Raw genomic sequence first — 17,906 nt, 5'->3', positions numbered from 1 at the left:
TTTAAAAAGGGTAATAAGCAATTCACAGACAAATCCTACACAGGATTTGCACTGCATCACAGGTCTGCACTGCTGATAACATTCACAGATCTTACTCCATTTTAAGAGTGTCTGGCTGTATATCCTTCCTTGGAGAATCTGACATCCACAATATATATTCCATTTATTGCCAGAAATGATGATGCCTTATGATGCTTTGCATTATATGTGCTCACACACACACCTCCCTCCCTCCCCTCGTGTTTACCTTCAGAGGAAGCATTTACTTTATTGTACAACAAAGAATCGCAGGATCAACATTTGTTCTTTCTAATGGATTACAAATCAGCCCGTAAGACTTCCAGAGATTGTGGAGGAGGTGAAACGTGCCCCGCCCTCCCAACATATCCTCCACCCTGCGCCGTTTCCTTGTGGTACTTAATCCCACACATCTCGGGTTGCACTCTCGTGGCGTTCAATTGCATCCCACTTTCCCCCCAGACCTTACCCCTCACCCCCTCCCAGATGGACTGGCAGGGTCAAGGCCCGGCGGCCTGACCTTGGGTCATCTTCGGCCGCGGACTCACGGTGTGACCTTGGGCAAGTCCCGCTTCCCCCTCCGCAGAGCCGCGCGGCTGGATAGCGGCGTCCCCACCCTGGCCGTTCTTCAGCGGAGCCGGGCAGCCGCGCTCCTGCATTCTTTTCTCCCGGGGAATCTCTCAGCGCGCGCCCCACCTTCCCCAACCCTACGCTCCTGGCGTAGAGGCCACCTGGAGCCGCGCGGCCCTCTCGTTCCAGACATTCGTTTACGCCGCGCGCTCGGGGAGGGCGCGATTCCCGAACGGCTTGCGCCGCGAGCGCGTGGCCGTCCCGCAGGCCGGCACGGCCTTACGCCGCTGACGCAGCGCGCCCAAGATGGCGGCGCGGTCGTCGGGGGTGTTGGCAGCAGAGGGGGCGGCGGCCGTGGCGGCAGTGGGGACGACAGCCGTGGCGGCGGCACGGGGTCTGGGACGGGGGGAATGAGGAGGCCGCGGCGGGCCAGCGGCGCAGCCGTGTAGCGGAGGAGCAGCTTCCCCTCTCTGCTTCCCTTGGCCGAGCCGGGGGCGCGCGCGCGCGCGGCCGTCCGGAGAGGGCTCCCCACCCTCTACTCCAGCGACCCGCACCGCACCCCCACCCGGGCCGGAGGATGATGAAGCTCAAGTCGAACCAGACCCGCACCTATGACGGTGACGGCTACAAGAAGCGGGCCGCGTGCCTGTGTTTCCGCAGCGAGAGCGAAGAAGAGGTGAGGCGCTGGGCGGGGGTCCCCGGGGTCGGCGGCCACCTCGGGCCGAGGCGCGGGGAGTGCGGCCGTCGGGGGAGGGTGTGCCCGGGCCCCGGGCAGGACTGCTGGGCTCGGCCCGAGTGAAGTTCCGACGGGATTTTCTCCGGCGAAGAAGAGGGGGAAGGAAAAAGGATGGGGGGTGGAGGGGAAGTGGGTCTGCGCGTGGCCATTGGCACGGGCTGGGCGGAGAGGGACACCCGCCTGCGGCCGGGGCACTTCCCAGCCGGCCGCCTGTCACTGCGGAGAGGGCAGTGGCTGGGGAAGAGTGTGTGGTTTTCGGTCCAGGCCTCCGGCTTCGGATCCAGGAAGGGCAGTTCCGCACTTGTCAGCCCAGCACATGTGTGCAGAGGCTGCCGTGCACGAGGCGCAGGCCGCCCCTTTGTGGTCGAGAAGTCGTCCACTTCATTGGCAGGTTTGGGGTTTGCCCAGGGACTGTGTGTGTCTGTGAGCCCGGGGCGGGGGCGAGGGCGAGGGGGTCTTAGTAAGATTTAGGGCGTAGTACCAAAGCCTATAAAGCCATTCGTTTATTTTATAATATGCTGGGTAGCCCTTTTGGTGTAACCTGAGAGGAAAGGATATTTGATAACATAATCTTCGAGGGTTGAAAAATTTTCATTTTAATTCGGAAGGCCAAAAGCGATATTTAGGATCCTTGCCCTGACATTCCTTTAGGGCTCTATACATGGCCCTTGGGATTAAATTTGCTAGCAAAATAGAAATGCTTTGAATCAGTTTCTTTTTGCATAGGGTACTTAAAAAAAAAAAATCTCAGCCTCTCAAAGCCCTTTCTGTGGCGATAAAGGGAATTCAGAGAAGGAACATGTTTTGTAAATGCACAAAGAATCACACTTTGGAAATTCTTAAGATGCCTGTGGGAACGCATTTCTTTCAAGTGCATGGTGGCAAAATGGCAGTTAAACTGGAAACAATGAAGGACAGTGAAATTCAATATGTTATAGTCTGGCATTCAGCAGTGGACTATGGTGGATACAGTGCATCGTTTTGAAATGGGGGAAAGTAATTTGACCCGTTAGTTATGAAAAGAAGCTATGATGAAAGAGACAGATGGATTGGCAGGAGTGTCTGTCCAGAGATATTAAGAGGAAGTAGGAATTTAAATTATTGCGTGGAAAAAAAAAAAAAACCACTCATTGTGCTGTTAAGGAATCGTGTGTTCCCGTGTGTGTTCCCTTTCAGCAAAACAGAAGGAAATGGATTTGGAAACGAATACTTTGTGTCCTAGCATGTGTTATAATAGTCCCCCAAACAGATGCATTATAATAGGAATACTAAGCAGGGCTATGCTGTAAATTAGGTACTGTTTTGGAATACATACTTGAGTAAAGTAAAATTATTGGTGGTGTTTAATGCGCCACAGGCATTGTTCTCTTCATTGTTATATCATATTATGGGAAATCATATGGGATCACAAGATGTTAACTGGATGGAAAACTAATTAGCATAATACATCTCACTACAGTACTGTGGTTAAGTCTGTGAGCACCCCAATTATAAGTAGAAGGGTATATAATTCAGTTGTATGCATGATTTTATTTGTTTAAAAAAGTCATACTAGAAATTGAGAACATGTGAGCATTTTGGTTAAATGGGAAACACTTTATAGATCATAAGCAAACTAACAAAGATTTGATTTTCCGTTTTCTGTTAAAGTTTTATTATTTACTGACATTAGTAGCATTAATGTTAATAGATCTGACTGATCATGGAGTTCCCTCTACTGAATTTCTTTTTTTTTAGTATGTTTTGTTGTTGTTCTACTGAATTTCTTTTTGAGCATTGGTTAATGAGCAGAAGATTCATGCAAATCTTTAATTATGGATTCATTGGATGTGACAGCTAATGCTTAGGAAGAACAAGAAAACTAATGAAATGAGCCCATTTTAGACTTGTTCAGTTCGATTAAACAAGTGTGTATTAAGAGCCTACGATGGGTGCAAAACTGTAATGTGGGATAAACATCCCTCCCTGCCCCCCAAATATGAGTAGTGTTAGATGGGGTCCCTTAATTGGGAGAGATTTTATTTTATTTTTTAATCCTCACCCGAGGATATTTTTCCATTTATCTTCAGATACAGCGGGAGGGAGAGAAGGAGAAAAAGAGAGAGAAACATTGATTGGTTGCCACCTGCATGACTCCAACTGGGGCCGGGGACCAACCGCAACCAAGGTACGTGCCCTTGTTGGCTGGAATTGAACCCGAGACTCTTAGGTCCGTGGGCCTAACCACAGAGCCAAACTGGCCAGGGCAATTGGGAGAGATTTTAGACCAGAAATAATCTCTAGGGTGCTGCTCAACTTTCAGATTATCTAACTGTGTTGGATGGGAAGAATTTGTTAGTTTCAGAACTTTTATGTTTTTAATAGAAGTGCTAGAAACTGGAAGTATTAGCTGACACATTGTGGGAATGTGAAACTCCAATTCAACGGGATGTTCAACCCAATTTTATTTTATTTATTTATTTATTCATTTATTTTTTTATCCTCACCCGAGGACATTTTTCCATTTTTTTGTTCAGTTAGAGTGGGAGGGGGAGAGAGAGAGAGAGAGAAACATTGACGTGAAAGGGACACATCGAGTGGTTGCCACCCCCATGACCAACCAGGGCCGGGGACAAACTGTAACCGAGGTACACACCCTCAGCAGGAACCGAACCCAGGTCTCTCTGGACCACAGGCCGATGCTCTAACTGGCCAGGGCCCCAATTTTATTTATTTTTATTTATTTATTTATTTATTTAATTAATTAATTTATTTTTGTTACAGATGTTTCTCCATTTCCCTCCCACTGATATCCGCCTCCCCCTCCCTCCCTGCCCTGTTCCCAGCTTTGTTGTCCATGTCCATTGTTCATGCATACATGCATATAAGTTCTGTGGTTTATCCAATTTTATTTTTTAATTGGCATTAATTATTTGAATCAAGATAGAATAGTTTAGCTCTGGTGCAGTAGCTCAGTTGGTTAGAGTGTTGACCTGATAGGCCAAGGTTGTGGGATACATCCCTGGTCAGGGCACATGAAAGAGTCAGGTCAGCTAATGAATGCATAAATGAGTAGTATGATGAATTGATGTTTCTCTCTCTCACCTTCCCTCTCCCCCCCAAAAAATCAATAAATAAAAAATTAAGAAAAAAAGAGTAGTTTACAGAATATGGTTAGCATTAATACAGTAGTAGTAATGTAAGTATAAATAGGACCCTGCTTGATAAATATAATTAACCAACATCAGGAAACAAATATAGTATAACAAAAAAGAGGTGGAAAATATTAGCAGATAATAGACCATGAATCAAACCTTCTAACATTCTGTTTTTATCAGCTCTAGAGGATTTATTTATAGGCCAGGTGAAATACTAATCCCAGTATTTCAGAATGTGTGAACATATTCAGCAAGTTTACCAAGCAAGTTTATTGAATGTCAGGTTCTGTGATACAGTTATGAAGGCAACAGACATGCAGGGAACTTAGAGTCTAGTGGGAAAGATGGAAGAGCAAACAGACCCAACAACATGATGAAAACAAGTTTCCTTTCCTTCAAACCTTTGGTTACTTTTCCTGTTGATAAACAAAAAATTCATAGCAGGAAAATTTCCCCACTTACAAATTTTACTAATTGTGATTAACATTTTGATAAATTAAAATCTTTAAGTTTGGTGTGTTCATGATAACTAACATTTATTACAGTACCTTGAACCTGATGCACAGTGAACATTTTCTTACCGAACCTACACTTTAACCAACTTGATGCACTGAACACTTGCTGTTACTGTGTGAATTATGGGTCTGATATATCTCGACCATGTGGCTTCCCAACCAGTCTGTGCTTACAAAGAGTCAGTTGTATTTATTTCTATATCTGTTCATGTTCATGGTACTTGTTATTGTAATTATCTAGTGTAATTAAATTTGATGTATGCCAGTGACATTTGAATGAAAAAAGAATGGTTTTGTGAGCATTTCAAATGCTTTGGAATGATTCGATAATTTCATTTCACTAAAAGAAATTACTGCTCAATTATGTGGATAAACAAACTGAAAAAGATAGGGAGGGAGTCTTAAAAGTCTGGAAAGACTGTGCATAATCACTTCATGACAATTTTTAGATTTTTATTCATATATATTGCAAACATAGGTCATACACGGTGGATGTGGTATATGAAAGAAAGACAAGTTGCAATTGATCAGTAGACCCACACTCAAGACAAAAATCTGGGACCTACAAACAAAGATGGGCAAAAAATATATATATTTATACATACACACACACACACACACACACACACACTCACATACACTCTTTAATCCTCACCTGAGGATATTTTTTTAAAAATTGACTTTAGAGAGGGGAAAGGAGAGAGAGAAACATTGACTTGTGAGAGAAACATTGATAGTTGCCTCCCGTTTGCACCCCAACAGGGGATCGAACCCACAATCTAGGTATATTCCCTAACCAGGAATTGAACCTGAAACCTTTTAATGTATGGGACGACACTCCAACCAACTGAACCACCCAGCTAGGGCTGCATTTATTTATTTATTTATTTATTTATTTATTAATTATTTTGAGAGAGAGAGAAACATCAAATCATCTGCCTCTTGCTCGCTCCCTGCAAGGGATCTAGCCCCAAACCCAGGCATGTGCCCTGACTGAGAATTGAACTGGCAACCTTTTGGTGCATGGGACAATACCCCACCAACTGAGCCACACTGGCCCAGGCTACATTTATATTTTTAATCTGCCACGTCTTCCAATTAATATTTGATCACAAACAGTATAGAAGACAAACTCACTTCTTGTGTAAGATTTTGTTACACCAGATTGGGTAATATGACATTCATCTTTGTCATATTCAACTTTGGCCCTCCTAAATTACTTCCAGTGAGATTTTTTTCCTCTTCCCCCACTTCTTTCCATTTCTGGAGCTTCTATGATGACAGAAGTGAGAGACACTAGGGTTGGGTATGCCAGTACTCTGTACCCTTCCCAGAGTGGAGAGGGGGAGTGTAACACAGGCATTTTATTTTATTTGTTTAAAAATATTTTTTCTTTATTGATTTTAGAGAGAGAGGAAGGGAGAGGGAGAGAGAGATAGAAACGCCAGTGAGCGAGAACATCGATTGGCCACCTCCTACGTGCCCCACTGGGGATTTGGCCCACAACCTGGGCATGTGCCCTGACCGGGAATCGAACTAGCAACCTCTTGGTGCATGGGTTGACACTCAACCAGTGAGCCACACCAGCCGGGCACACAGGCATTTTAGATAGTTGAAATATCTAGCAGAGTGAAATACTCACTTAGAAAGGTTAATGATACAGACTGTATGCCAGATGATATCACAGTGCCTGGGAAAGTTAAAACTGGTCCTAAAGGGTCTGTTTCTACTCCGGGGGTGGGGGTATCAATGAGTATTGATAGGATCATCTCAGTTAGATTTTCCTGTGCATTAAAACTGTTTTTAAAAGGAAAAGACAGAAGTGTCCTTAAGGGTGTTAAGTTTGTTGAGCTTTTCTATCAGGAGCCTTGCATCTCTTGGCAAGGGGCTGCTGCTTCTCATTTTCTCAGACCCTTGAGCTCACTAGGTTGGATGGGAAGATGATTGGCATTGAAGATCCTCAGTGGACAGAGACTCTAGTGGCCTGAGTGTCAGTAAAAATGCCGCAGAGGAATAATTGGAGGGACTCACTGCAGGCCACACCTTCCTCCAGGCTCTGGAGAGGGGAGTAAGACACAGGTGGCAATTTTAGAGGCAACAACCATGAGAAAGGACTTCTAGCAGATCCCAGGCTGGTTGGTAGTCTTTTTGTATTATATCTGGGTGCATTGATCCAACCATCTGACTGGACATTTCTGATCCTCATTTCTTTTTTCAATTTTATTTCCTCCCTCCCTCCCTCCCTCTCTTCCTTGCTTCCTTCCTTTCTTCCTTTCCTCAGTCTTTTCTGGAGGCTGTGTGTGCGTGTGTGCGCGTGCGTGTGTTCGCGCGCGTGTGTGCTTTCCCTTGTTCCTGTCTGTAATAATGGTTAGTCATGTAAACATTTCTTCCATTACCTTCCATTCTGCCTACTTCCTGAGATCTGAGTCCTGGTTTGAAATCATAGCAGTCTGCATTCTTCTTTTCTACACCTTGCCCTAATCTTACTTGCCATTTATTTATTTATTTTTTAGAGAGAATGGAAGGGAAGGAGGAAGGGGGAAAGAGAGAGAGACACCGATGTGAGAGAGATACATCAATTGGTTGCCTCCCACACACGTTCCAACCCAGGGCCAGGAATCAAATCTGCAACCCAGGCACATACCCTTAACCAGTAATCGAACCCACAACCCTTCAGTGTTGGGGTTAATGTTCTAACCATGGTGTCACACTGGCCACAGCGAATCTTACTTGCTTTTGGGTGATTCTCATTTCTTAATAATTATAGTGTTGTATATCTGCTGTGTGTGAAACAGTCTATATTTTTCTTCAAAGCCTAATACAAAAAGGAAGGGCCCTGTTCAAGAATGCATTTGTTTACTCATTCCTTCAGCACACTTATTTTGAGAGCCCTAGTATGGACTAGTCTCTGTGCCAGACCCTGATAATACACAGATTATTAAGACTGTGCCCTCTAAAGCCAACCCATCTGCCTCTGCACTCTCCTGTCTGCACTATGCCGACCCCCTCCTGCCTGCCTAGTGACCTCACTCCTATAATTGGCCCATCTCTCCTGTTTCATTGCCTGTACTTCTCTACACATCATTCCCAGGCAAACAGGCTTTAATATTTACCATCTTTTAAAAAATTGATCCTTTGATCCCAGGTTCTCTCCAGCTACTATCCCTTTTTTCTCTTTGCTTTCACAGTACAACTTTTCTGTACTTGGTTGTCTTCACTACTCTTCTCGTTTTCTTTCTTTCTTTTTTTTTTTTTACCCTCATCCCAGGACATTTTTCCATTTTTGTTCAGATAGAGAGAGAGAGAGAGAAACATCGACGTGAAAGGGACACATCGAGTGGCTGGCACCCACACGACCCAACCAGGGCCAGGGACAAACTGCAACCGAGGTACGTGCCCTTAGCAGGAACTGAACCCAGGTCTCCCTGGACCACAGGCTGACGCTCTACCGCTGAGCCAAACCTGCCAGGGCTCTTATCGTTTTCTTTTAATAATTTTTCTTTATTGGTTTTAGAGAGAGAGAAAGGGAGAGGGAGAGAGAGACATCAATGAGAGAGAACATCGATTGGCCGCCACCTGCATGCCGCCCACTGGGGATTGGGCCCACAACCTGGGCATGTGTCCTGACAGGAATCAAACCGGCGACCTCTCAGTGCATGGGTCAACGTTCAACCACTGAGCCACACTAGCCCGGCTCGGTTTCTCTTGAACTCATTCCATTTAGGCACCCTTTTCTGTGATTCTGCTGAAGCCACTATTCAAGATATGTAATCTACAAGTTACTAAACCCAGGGGCCAGTTCTCAATCCTTATGTTGCCTGGTAATTCTTTTCTTCTTGAAACGCTTTCTTTATCTTGCTTCCAGAGCATCTCTCAAGTTCTTTCCTCTCTTTCTGGTTGCTCCTTCTTAATATTGTTGTATGCCTCCTAATTGTCCTGACTTCTTTTCATTGCAGTGCACCAGGGCACAATCGTTGACCTCCCAACACACACCCATACAGTAGGTGATCTCATCCAATCCCATCTTTAAATACCATGTTTATACAGATTACTTTCATATGTCTATTTTTAGGCCTGACTTCTCTCCTGAAATCAAGGCTTGAATATCCTGCAATCTACTTAATAGTTCCATCTGGATATCTGAGAGGCATCTCAGACTTAAAATACCCCTACTGAATTCTTGTTTTCATCCACCAAAAAACAAATAGCAGCAAAAGCCCACTTCTCCCACAGTTATCTCTTTCAGTAAATGAAATCCCCATGCTACCAGTTGTTCAGATTAGAAACCTTGGGTCATCTTTGACTTCTTCCTTTCTCCCTTTTTTTTTTCTGTTATCCCTCACCAAGGATATTTTTTCCATTGATTTTTAGAAAGGGGAGAAGGAGGGGGAGAGAGAGAGAGAGAGACATCAATATGAGAGAGACACATTGATTGGTTGCCTCCCACATCTGTGTCATACCTGCCACCCAGGTATGTGTCCTTGACCGGGAATGGAACCCGGAACCTTTGGTGCTTGGGCTGACGCTCTAACCACTTAAACACACCGGCCAGAGTGACTTCTTCCTTTCTCATACCCACATCTCATCTGACAGGAAGTCCTGAATAACCTTATCTCTGAAACTTTGCTGTGCTAACTCATTATTCCCTCTCTCCTGGACTATTGCTGTCTCTTCATAACTGGTCTTCCTGCATCTGCCCATACTCCTCTAGTCTTCTCTACCACAACTGCTAGAGTGATTCTTAAGATACAGAAATCAGCCCGGCTGGTGTGGCTCAGTGGTTGAACGTCGACCTATGCATCAAGAGGTCACCAGTTCAATTCCTGGTCAGGGCATATGCCCAGGTTGTGGGTCTGATCCCCAGTGGGGGGCATGCAGGAGGCAGCCAGTTGATGTTCTCTCTAATTGATGTTTCTATCTCTCCCTCCCTCTAAAATCAATAAAGAAAAAGAAAAAAAAATTAAACAAAAAACGATACAGAAATCAGATCTTGTCACTCTGCTCCAGTGGTGGTCTGTCTCAATAAATCCAGAGTTGTAACCGTGATCTCTAATGTTCTGGATGGTCTCGTCCCCTGCCATGGCTTTGCCCTTATCTCTTAGCCCTCTCCTTCTTACGTACTCCTCTCTTCCAGTCACACTGGCCTCTGTGCTGTTTCTCCCCCTATTACCTGCATGGATAACTCCCTCACTTCAGGTCTTTGCTTAATGTTCACTTTGTCAAACAGGTCTTTAATGATCAGTCTATGTAAAATAATACCAGTCTATTGTCACTGTGTCTCTCTTAGCTTTTTCCCTTGGCAGCATTTATCAACACCAAACATATTTTGATTTCATTTGTTTATTGTCTGTTTCCTCTCACTAGAATGCAGAGTAATCCATGAGAATAGGAATTTTTGTCAGTTTTTTTTCATTCCTCTATCAATAGTGCTTAGAATTTAGTAGATGCTCAATATTATTTGTTGACTGTGTGACTGAATGAATGAACACATAGTCCCTGCTTTTAAGAAGCTTACAGACTAGTGGAGGAACTGAAAATAGCCAAAATATACCAAGTGTTAGTGTATATCAATAATGTGTTGATAAATATGTTTCAGAGAAGTTTCCTAGCTCTTTCCATATTTGCAGTGTCTTAGTGACGGCGTGTCTGATGATCTTGAGCATGATCGCAATAGGAGTATATGTGTATTTGGTTGTAAATCTTGTTTTTTAAATTAAAAAAATTTTTTTTCTTTATTGATTTTAGAGAGAGAGGAAGGGAAAGGGAGAGAGAGATAGAAACATCAATGAGAGAGAACATTGATTGGCCACCTCCTGCATGCCACCACTGGAGACTGGGCCCACAACCTGGGCATGTGCTCTGGGAATCAAACCAGCGACGCTCAACCACTGAGCCACACTGGCTGGACGGTTGTAAATCTTTTCTGAATCTAATTGGATCATCCATAATAGAACACTTCAGATTTCTTTCAGTGAAAGTCTGTGCTATCTTGCCCTGGCCGATTTGGGTCAGCGGTTAGAGCGTCTGCCTGTGGTCCAGAGAAAGTCTGTGCTATCTTACAGGACTTGGGTTGGGTAGTTGATGTAATGTACTTATCTCCAACCCTAGTGGTATAGAACCTTAGGGAAAAAATTTTCATTTTGCTGATAGCCTGAAACCTTTTTTTAAAAAAGTATGTTTTTACTGATTTTTTTACAGAGAGAGGAAGGCAGAGAGAGATAGAATCGTTGATGTGCGAGAGAAACATTGGTCAGCTGCCTCTTGCATGCCCCCTACTGGGGATCAAGCCCACAACCCGGTCATGTGCCCTGACTGGTAATTGAGCTGGGCCCTCTCAGTCCATGGGATGACCTGAGCCACCCTGGCCAGGCTGGAACCTTTTTAATTTATTTTTTATCCTCACTCAAGGACGTTCCTGCATTCATCTTCAGATAGAGCAGGAGGGAGAGAAGGAGGAAGAGAGAGAGAGAAACATTAATGTGAGAGAGACACATCAAGTGGTTGCCACCCACACGACCCCATCCGGGGCCGGGGACAAACCGCAATCGAGGCATGCGCCCCTAGCAGGAACCAACCCCAAGACTCTCTGGTCCGAGGGCTGATGCTCTAACCGCTGAGCCAAACCGGCCAGGGCTGGAACCTTTTTTTAGTAAGTAAATAAACACATCAACAAACTACAATCAAGTATGTAGTAGATACCGTTCTAATGAATTGTCCGTAGTGGTTCATAGCCTACAATATATATCAAGTCTGGATTCTAGTTAATATTAGACTAGTTAATTTGAAGGTGAAGTCTGACAGAGATAGTTATAAAAATTTTCTGTCATCATCGTTTTCTTATTTATCTAGGTCAAAATGAAGGAACCATAATGTAAAGTTTGTGGGTGCTGAGTCCCTGAAGCCTTTGATTTATGGTGGTTAATATCTGAAACAGAACAAAGAAACTATTATAGGCAAAAAAGATAATATGTGAGTAAAAGAAAAATAAGGAATTTAATTTGGAAATTAAATATTCAAACTTAAAATTCTGTAATAAAACATGCATACCTGAAGTCAGCTTTTTGAGTAAAATTTTCTCAACATCCAATAAGACTCTCTTGAATCCATTTTCAGAATTTGTGCCCTAAAGTAATATGGAAGCTGCTCAAGAATATTCACATCTTTTTTTTTTTAATTTTAATTTTTGCAGATAGAGTGGGAGGGAGAGAGAGGAAGAGAGAGAGAGAGAGAGAAACATTGACATGAAAGGGACACATTGAGTGGCTGCAACCCACACAACCCAACCAGGGCTGGGGACAAACTGCAACCAAGGCATGTGCCCTTAGCGGGAACCAACTCCGGGTCTCTCTGTACCACAGGCCGATGCTCTAACCGCTGAGCCAAACTGGCCAGGGCTATTTACATCTTTTTCACAGCCTTCCTGAAGTCTTTGCTTTCTGAAACCCCTTGAACAAAATGTCACATTCCTTCTGCAAACTTGTATTGAATTACTGCTTTTTGGCCATACATTCTTCTGGCGACACAATGGTGAACAAGGCAGAATGGAAGCTCTTGCTCTTATGAAACATTTGATAGGAATGCAGGGAGACAGTAAATGAGGAAAAATATCAGTGAACTTGATTTTAGGCAGCAGTGGGTTCAGGGCAGGAAATAAGTGTGTGATATGACTGTGGGTGGGAGGGTGCTTGGCAAATTTTGATTGGGTGATCCCTGAATGGCAAGGCCGAGGAAGAGCAATTACAGAGGTCCCAAGTGGGGAATGAGCTTGGCAAGAAGGAAACACAGGGAGCAGCTCAGTGTAGCCGGAGGGCAGAGTCAGGGTGAATGGTAGGAGACTTTAGAGAGGTCAGAGGGAACCAGATCCTGTGGAGCCTTGTTACCCTAATAGTTTTCCTGATTCTCCTTTAGTTTGTCCAGCCTCTAGCCAGCAACAAACCAGTAACATTTCAAGAAACCACCTCTTTCCTTTAAATGTAAGGGGTAGAAGTGAATAGGATGGTGAGAGTTTATTAGAAAAAGCTGTTTAATGTACAGGTGGAGATAAACGAAAGTACTGTGATCTTTTAAAGAGATAAGTCTGAAAGGACCTAAAGAAAAGATCCTAAAGTTTCTTTACACTCTTCTTAGGGTAGTTTAGTCAGAAAACTACTTTGAATAGGTAATATGTGCATTCAATATAAAAGTCAAAAGGTGCAAAGGATACTGAGTGAACGGTACATCTCCTTCCCACATGGCTTCCCTAGCCAGTAGTTAGCTAATAAAAGTCAGTGCTGCCATGAATTGCAAGTAAAAGATTGGGTACATTTTTTGTTTACTAGTACAAAGGTATGCCATTTTTTTCCTAGGAATGTATTTGAACTGTGCCACTTAAATACCTATGGTTTTTCAACACTTACCTAGTTTTACTGGGGTTTGGTTACCTAAAGTGCCAGGGATCCTTCTAGAGTGGGGAATTGCTGAGAATACAGGGGTGTGTCTGTGTGTAGTTATTGTGAGGCTGAGGATTCGTTGGTAGTGGGCTATGTGTCAGGAGAGTGCTGTGGTGTGGGAGCTACTTGCCTAACGGGCCTTCAAGCCCCTGGAAAAGTGCTCAGCAGTTGTCTAGGTCAGACTGGGTTTGCTGATTTCTAACAGGGCTCATTGTTTAGGCTACTCAGTGTCGACCGTCTTGGCCAAAGTACCTTCCTTTTCCAAGTAAAGTATGTACCTAAACCTGGTAGGAAACTGTGTACTTTATCCACATGCCTTTACCCAGCTGTGGAATGGGGGCAGGTAGAATTTTGAGTGGGATTGTGGCTTTTCATCACCTCCTGAGGCAGACTATGCCTTGAAATAAACTTATTTTCTGTCTCTTCCTACCAGTCCCCCCAAAATGCCAGATGGGTATGGGAAAACTTGACTGAAAAAGATCATCACAGTGTAACCTCTTCATTTACCTCGAAATAGAAAAAAGTTACTGGAATGATACACCTATATTCAAATGAGTTTTTTTTTTTTTTTTCTTTTTTGACATATAAAAAGTATATGCTGCTGTTGTTTTCTTAGTGCAGGAATTAAAAATAGACTATTGAGCCCTGGCTGGTTTGCCTCAGCAGTTTTAACTTTGACTCGCAGACCAAAGAGTTGCAGGTTTGATTCCGGTCAAGGGCACATACCTTGGTTGCAGTTCTGTCCCCAGCCCTGGTCGGGGTCATGCAGGAAGCAACCAGTTGATGTGTGTCACATCAATGTTTTTCATTCTCTCTCTTTCTCTCTGCCTCTCCCACTCTTATCTGAAGATAAATGGAAAAATATCCTTGGGTGAGAATTAAAAAAAAAATAGACTGTTGCTGCAGATCTGGTATGAGGCAAGGTAAGATCATGCCTTTTGTGTGATTTATTAAAATATACTTAAAATTCTTAGGCAGTTAGGATGCTTTTAAACTCATTTTCAAAATTGCAAACTAATAAATTTGGGTTTCATAAAACAGGATCTTAATGTTGGTGTATTTTTTTTTTTATCCTCACCTGAGGATATTTTTCCATTGAATTTTAGTAGAGTGGAAGGGAGTTAGGGAGGGAGGGGAAGAGAGAGTGAGAGAGAAACATTGATGTGAGAGAGAGAGAGAGACATTGATTGGTTACCTCCTGCATGACCCCAATCGGGGCTGGGGATTGAACCTGCAACCCAGGTACATGCCCTTGACCAGAATTGAACCGATGACCTTTTGGTCTGAGGGCTGATGCTCTAACTGCTGAGCCAAACCAGCCAGGGCTTATGTTGGTGTATTTTGTGAGCAATTCTGAAAGGAGATAAAGCTAATGAGTTTCTACTCCATATAAAAAATTATTACAAAATAAAAATTTAAATGTAAAGCAAGTAGGAACAAACTGTTATAAAGAGATTATTGTAAACATAAAATAAATGATCCCTTAAATAGACTTTCTTTGTATATAGTTAGTTGATCTCTTTATTCATAAAACAGTGAAGTCCTTTTAAAGAACTGCTTGGAAAATCTTTTCTGTGAGTCAAATTTTTAAACACTTTTCTGATATGCTTTGTAAGAGCAACTTAGCAATGATGAACAGAAACTCAGATATACAGTGTTTCTACTTCTATTAAAAGGAGGAAGAATAGTGATTTTTCTTTGAATATTTAAGAATGCTAATATGCTCTAAGATAAGTTATGGGCTTTTATAAAACATTTTTTTTAATGGTACGCTTCACAAATTTGCATGTCATCCTTGCACAGGGGCCATGCCAGTCTTCCCTGTATAGTTCCAACTTAGTATGTGTGCTATTGAAGTGAGCATTAAAAGCTCTTTTCATACGTAACTTCAACTTATATATTTTAAATCATTGGAACTTTTATTACTTAATGTTTTCATTTACTTTTCTTTGCAGAAATGACTTGGTTGCTACATAGATTCAGTCATTTACTAAATGTGCTGAGCCCTGACTCAGCTTTTCCACCTATCACTGTGATGCTGATTTCTTCCCAGGAGGTTTTGCAGTTTTAGTAGACTGCCTTTAATATAATAATAAGATAAAACTTACAGATTTTATTGGTGAAATGAGTTAGAAAAGTAATCCATAGAGTTTATGTGTGTAATGATTGTATTTCTATGGTATTTTCATAGGTTTAGCAACTATTTAATAAGGAGCTAGTTTGAGATCATCCTTCTGCCAAGCATTTATGAGTGATTTCTCTTTCAAAAAGGAATTAATTATTTTATTACGAAAGTAATTGTCGTTATCTATAAATAATACTTGAAACTGAGGAGTTTAAGATGTATAGGATACAGCCCTGGCCTGTCTGGGCTCAGCTGTTAGAGTGTTGGCCCACAGACCAGAAAGGCCCAGGTTCGGTTCCCACTAAGGGCACGTACCTCTGTTGCAGTTTGTCCCCGGCCCCAGTTGGAGTCCTGTGGGTGGCAACCACTCGATGTGTCTCTCTCACGTCGATGTTTCTCTCTTTCTTCCTCCATTTCTCCCTCCCACTCTATCTGAAAATAAATCTAAAAATGTCCTCGGGTGAGGGTTAAAAAAAAGAAGAAGAATATATAGGATACAGAATTTGAGCTTTTGAGGAGTGCTAAACTGTTGGCAAGATGCAGTTTAAAGTGTAAAATAATTGGAGAATTGCTAGAGAGGAATGTGTAGGGGATTTTGGAGGAGTCTGTAAAGATGAGCTGGAGTGACAGGGACAGTTTTTTGGAGCGTGGGGCCACATCTGGATGTCTCGGTTGGATTTGGGTAGCTGATGAAGAATATTTCAGGTGGAAGACATTGGGCCAGGTAGACCATGCGAAGGAAGTCAGAGACCTGGATACCTGTTTATTCTAAAGTGTTGTGAGGACCACAAACTGATGGTTTATGGGTGTGTTTGGTCTGCAAGATGATGAAATAATTTTTAAAAATTATTTGTCAACATTTTAATATTGAAAATTTTCAATAAGAAACCTGATGTTTAGGATTCTCGAAAATAATCACAAGATCTGGCAGCATTAGGCCAACATTCCTATGTAATGACTGTGCAGAGCTGAGTGGTGGCTGTCCTTTGCCCTGTTCACACCTTCTCAGTTGGCCACAGTCCTTACACTCCCTGTGGAGATACAGAGGCTCTGTGTCAGCTGCCATTTATTGTGGTGGCTGAGGTGTTACTGCCTTTTTAAGGTAGAGTTAAGAACATAGAAAATTTCTTGTACCATGGCAAATTTCTCTCAAAAATGGGAAGAAGGAAGATTAAAAGGGCATCATGTATCAAGAAAAATGGAAAAGCCCTTCTTTCTTTCTTTTTTTTTTAATCCTCACCCGAGGACATTTTTCCATTTTTTGTTCAGGTAGAGTGGGAGGGAGAGAGAGGAAGAGAGAGAGAGAGAGAGAGAAACATCGATGTGAAAGGGACACATCGAGTGGCTGCCACCTGCACAACCGACCAGGGCCGGGGACAAACTGCAACAGAGGTATGTGCCCTTAGCGGGAACCGAACCCGGATCTCTCAGGACCGCAGGCTGACGCTCTAACCGCTGAGCCAAACCAGCCAGGGCGGAAAGCCCTTCTTTCTGGAGATGAAAATACTCCTATGTCTTTACTTTGGAATCATGATGTGTTTATGTCAGCATAGTTTGATTGACTTCACATACTTATGTCCCCTGCCCAGGCCCCATACGGTGGCATTGAGTTTTGATATCTTTTAAAAAAAAATTTTTTTTTTTCCATTATTGATTTTAGAGAGAGAGGAAATGAGAGGGAGAGAGAGATAGAAACATCAATGAGAGAGAACACTGATTGGCTGCCGCCTGCATGCCCCCCTGGGGATTGGGCCCACAACCTGGGCATGTGTCCTGACCAGGAATCGAACTGGTGACCTCTTGGTGCATGGGTCGACACTCAACCACTGAGCCACACCAGCTGGATGAGTTCTGATATCTTTATTGGTCAAGAGCTTGGGCTCTGGAGTCAGACAGACCTGAGTGGGAGCCCTGGCTTTTCCATTCACTAGCCTGGTGATCTTGAACAAATTACCCTTTTTGCCTCATTCTCACTTTTGATACCGAGACAATAATACTACCTTCTTATATCATTGTATGGTTGGAAGATCAAGTGAAATCATTTAAGATATAGAACACAGTCGGTGCCTGACACATGTAAACATTTAATGTCAGCTATGTAATTATCAAGCTAAGAAAAAGATAGTTTCTAGCTTCATTGCAATTGGGCTTGTAAGAAGAAGGAATTTCTGAGCTCTGGTTGTTTGTGTTTGTTAGTTAATTCATCTAGTGCTTCTTGAGCAGTAGGCACTGTGTTCTGTTCCAGTGAACAAGGCAGACACAGCTGCTGCCTTCATATTGCTTATAGTCTGGAAATGGAGAAAGATAACTAAGCCAGCGATTAGAATACAGTGTGATACTCAAAGTAGAAGATCTTAAAATAGAGTAGTTTAATGA

The 17,906-nt window shown here is 43.0% G+C and overlaps 1 protein-coding gene and 1 non-coding gene across 2 annotated transcripts in view; one reads left to right on the top strand and one right to left on the bottom strand.

Moving 5' to 3' along the window:
* Positions 1-903: 903 nt before the first annotated feature.
* NUDT3 (nudix hydrolase 3) overlaps positions 904-17,906 on the top strand; it is a 116,941-nt gene continuing 99,938 nt past the window's right edge. Inside the window, exon 1 of the mRNA XM_036248042.1 lies at positions 904-1,264. Coding sequence (XP_036103935.1) covers positions 1,166-1,264 — 99 coding nt within the window. The 5' untranslated portion in view covers positions 904-1,165. The remainder of the gene's footprint in view (positions 1,265-17,906) is intronic.
* Positions 15,164-15,268, bottom strand: LOC118622078. The gene has a single exon (XR_004957914.1). It is a non-coding gene; the product is annotated as a U6 spliceosomal RNA (small nuclear RNA).

The sequence above is a fragment of the Molossus molossus genome, unplaced genomic scaffold (assembly GCF_014108415.1).
Source record: "Molossus molossus isolate mMolMol1 unplaced genomic scaffold, mMolMol1.p scaffold_m16_p_8, whole genome shotgun sequence".
NCBI classification, from domain to species: Eukaryota; Metazoa; Chordata; class Mammalia; order Chiroptera; family Molossidae; genus Molossus; species Molossus molossus.
The sequence above is the reverse complement of the archived record's forward strand: the minus strand, read 5'-3'. Positions and strand labels throughout refer to the sequence as shown.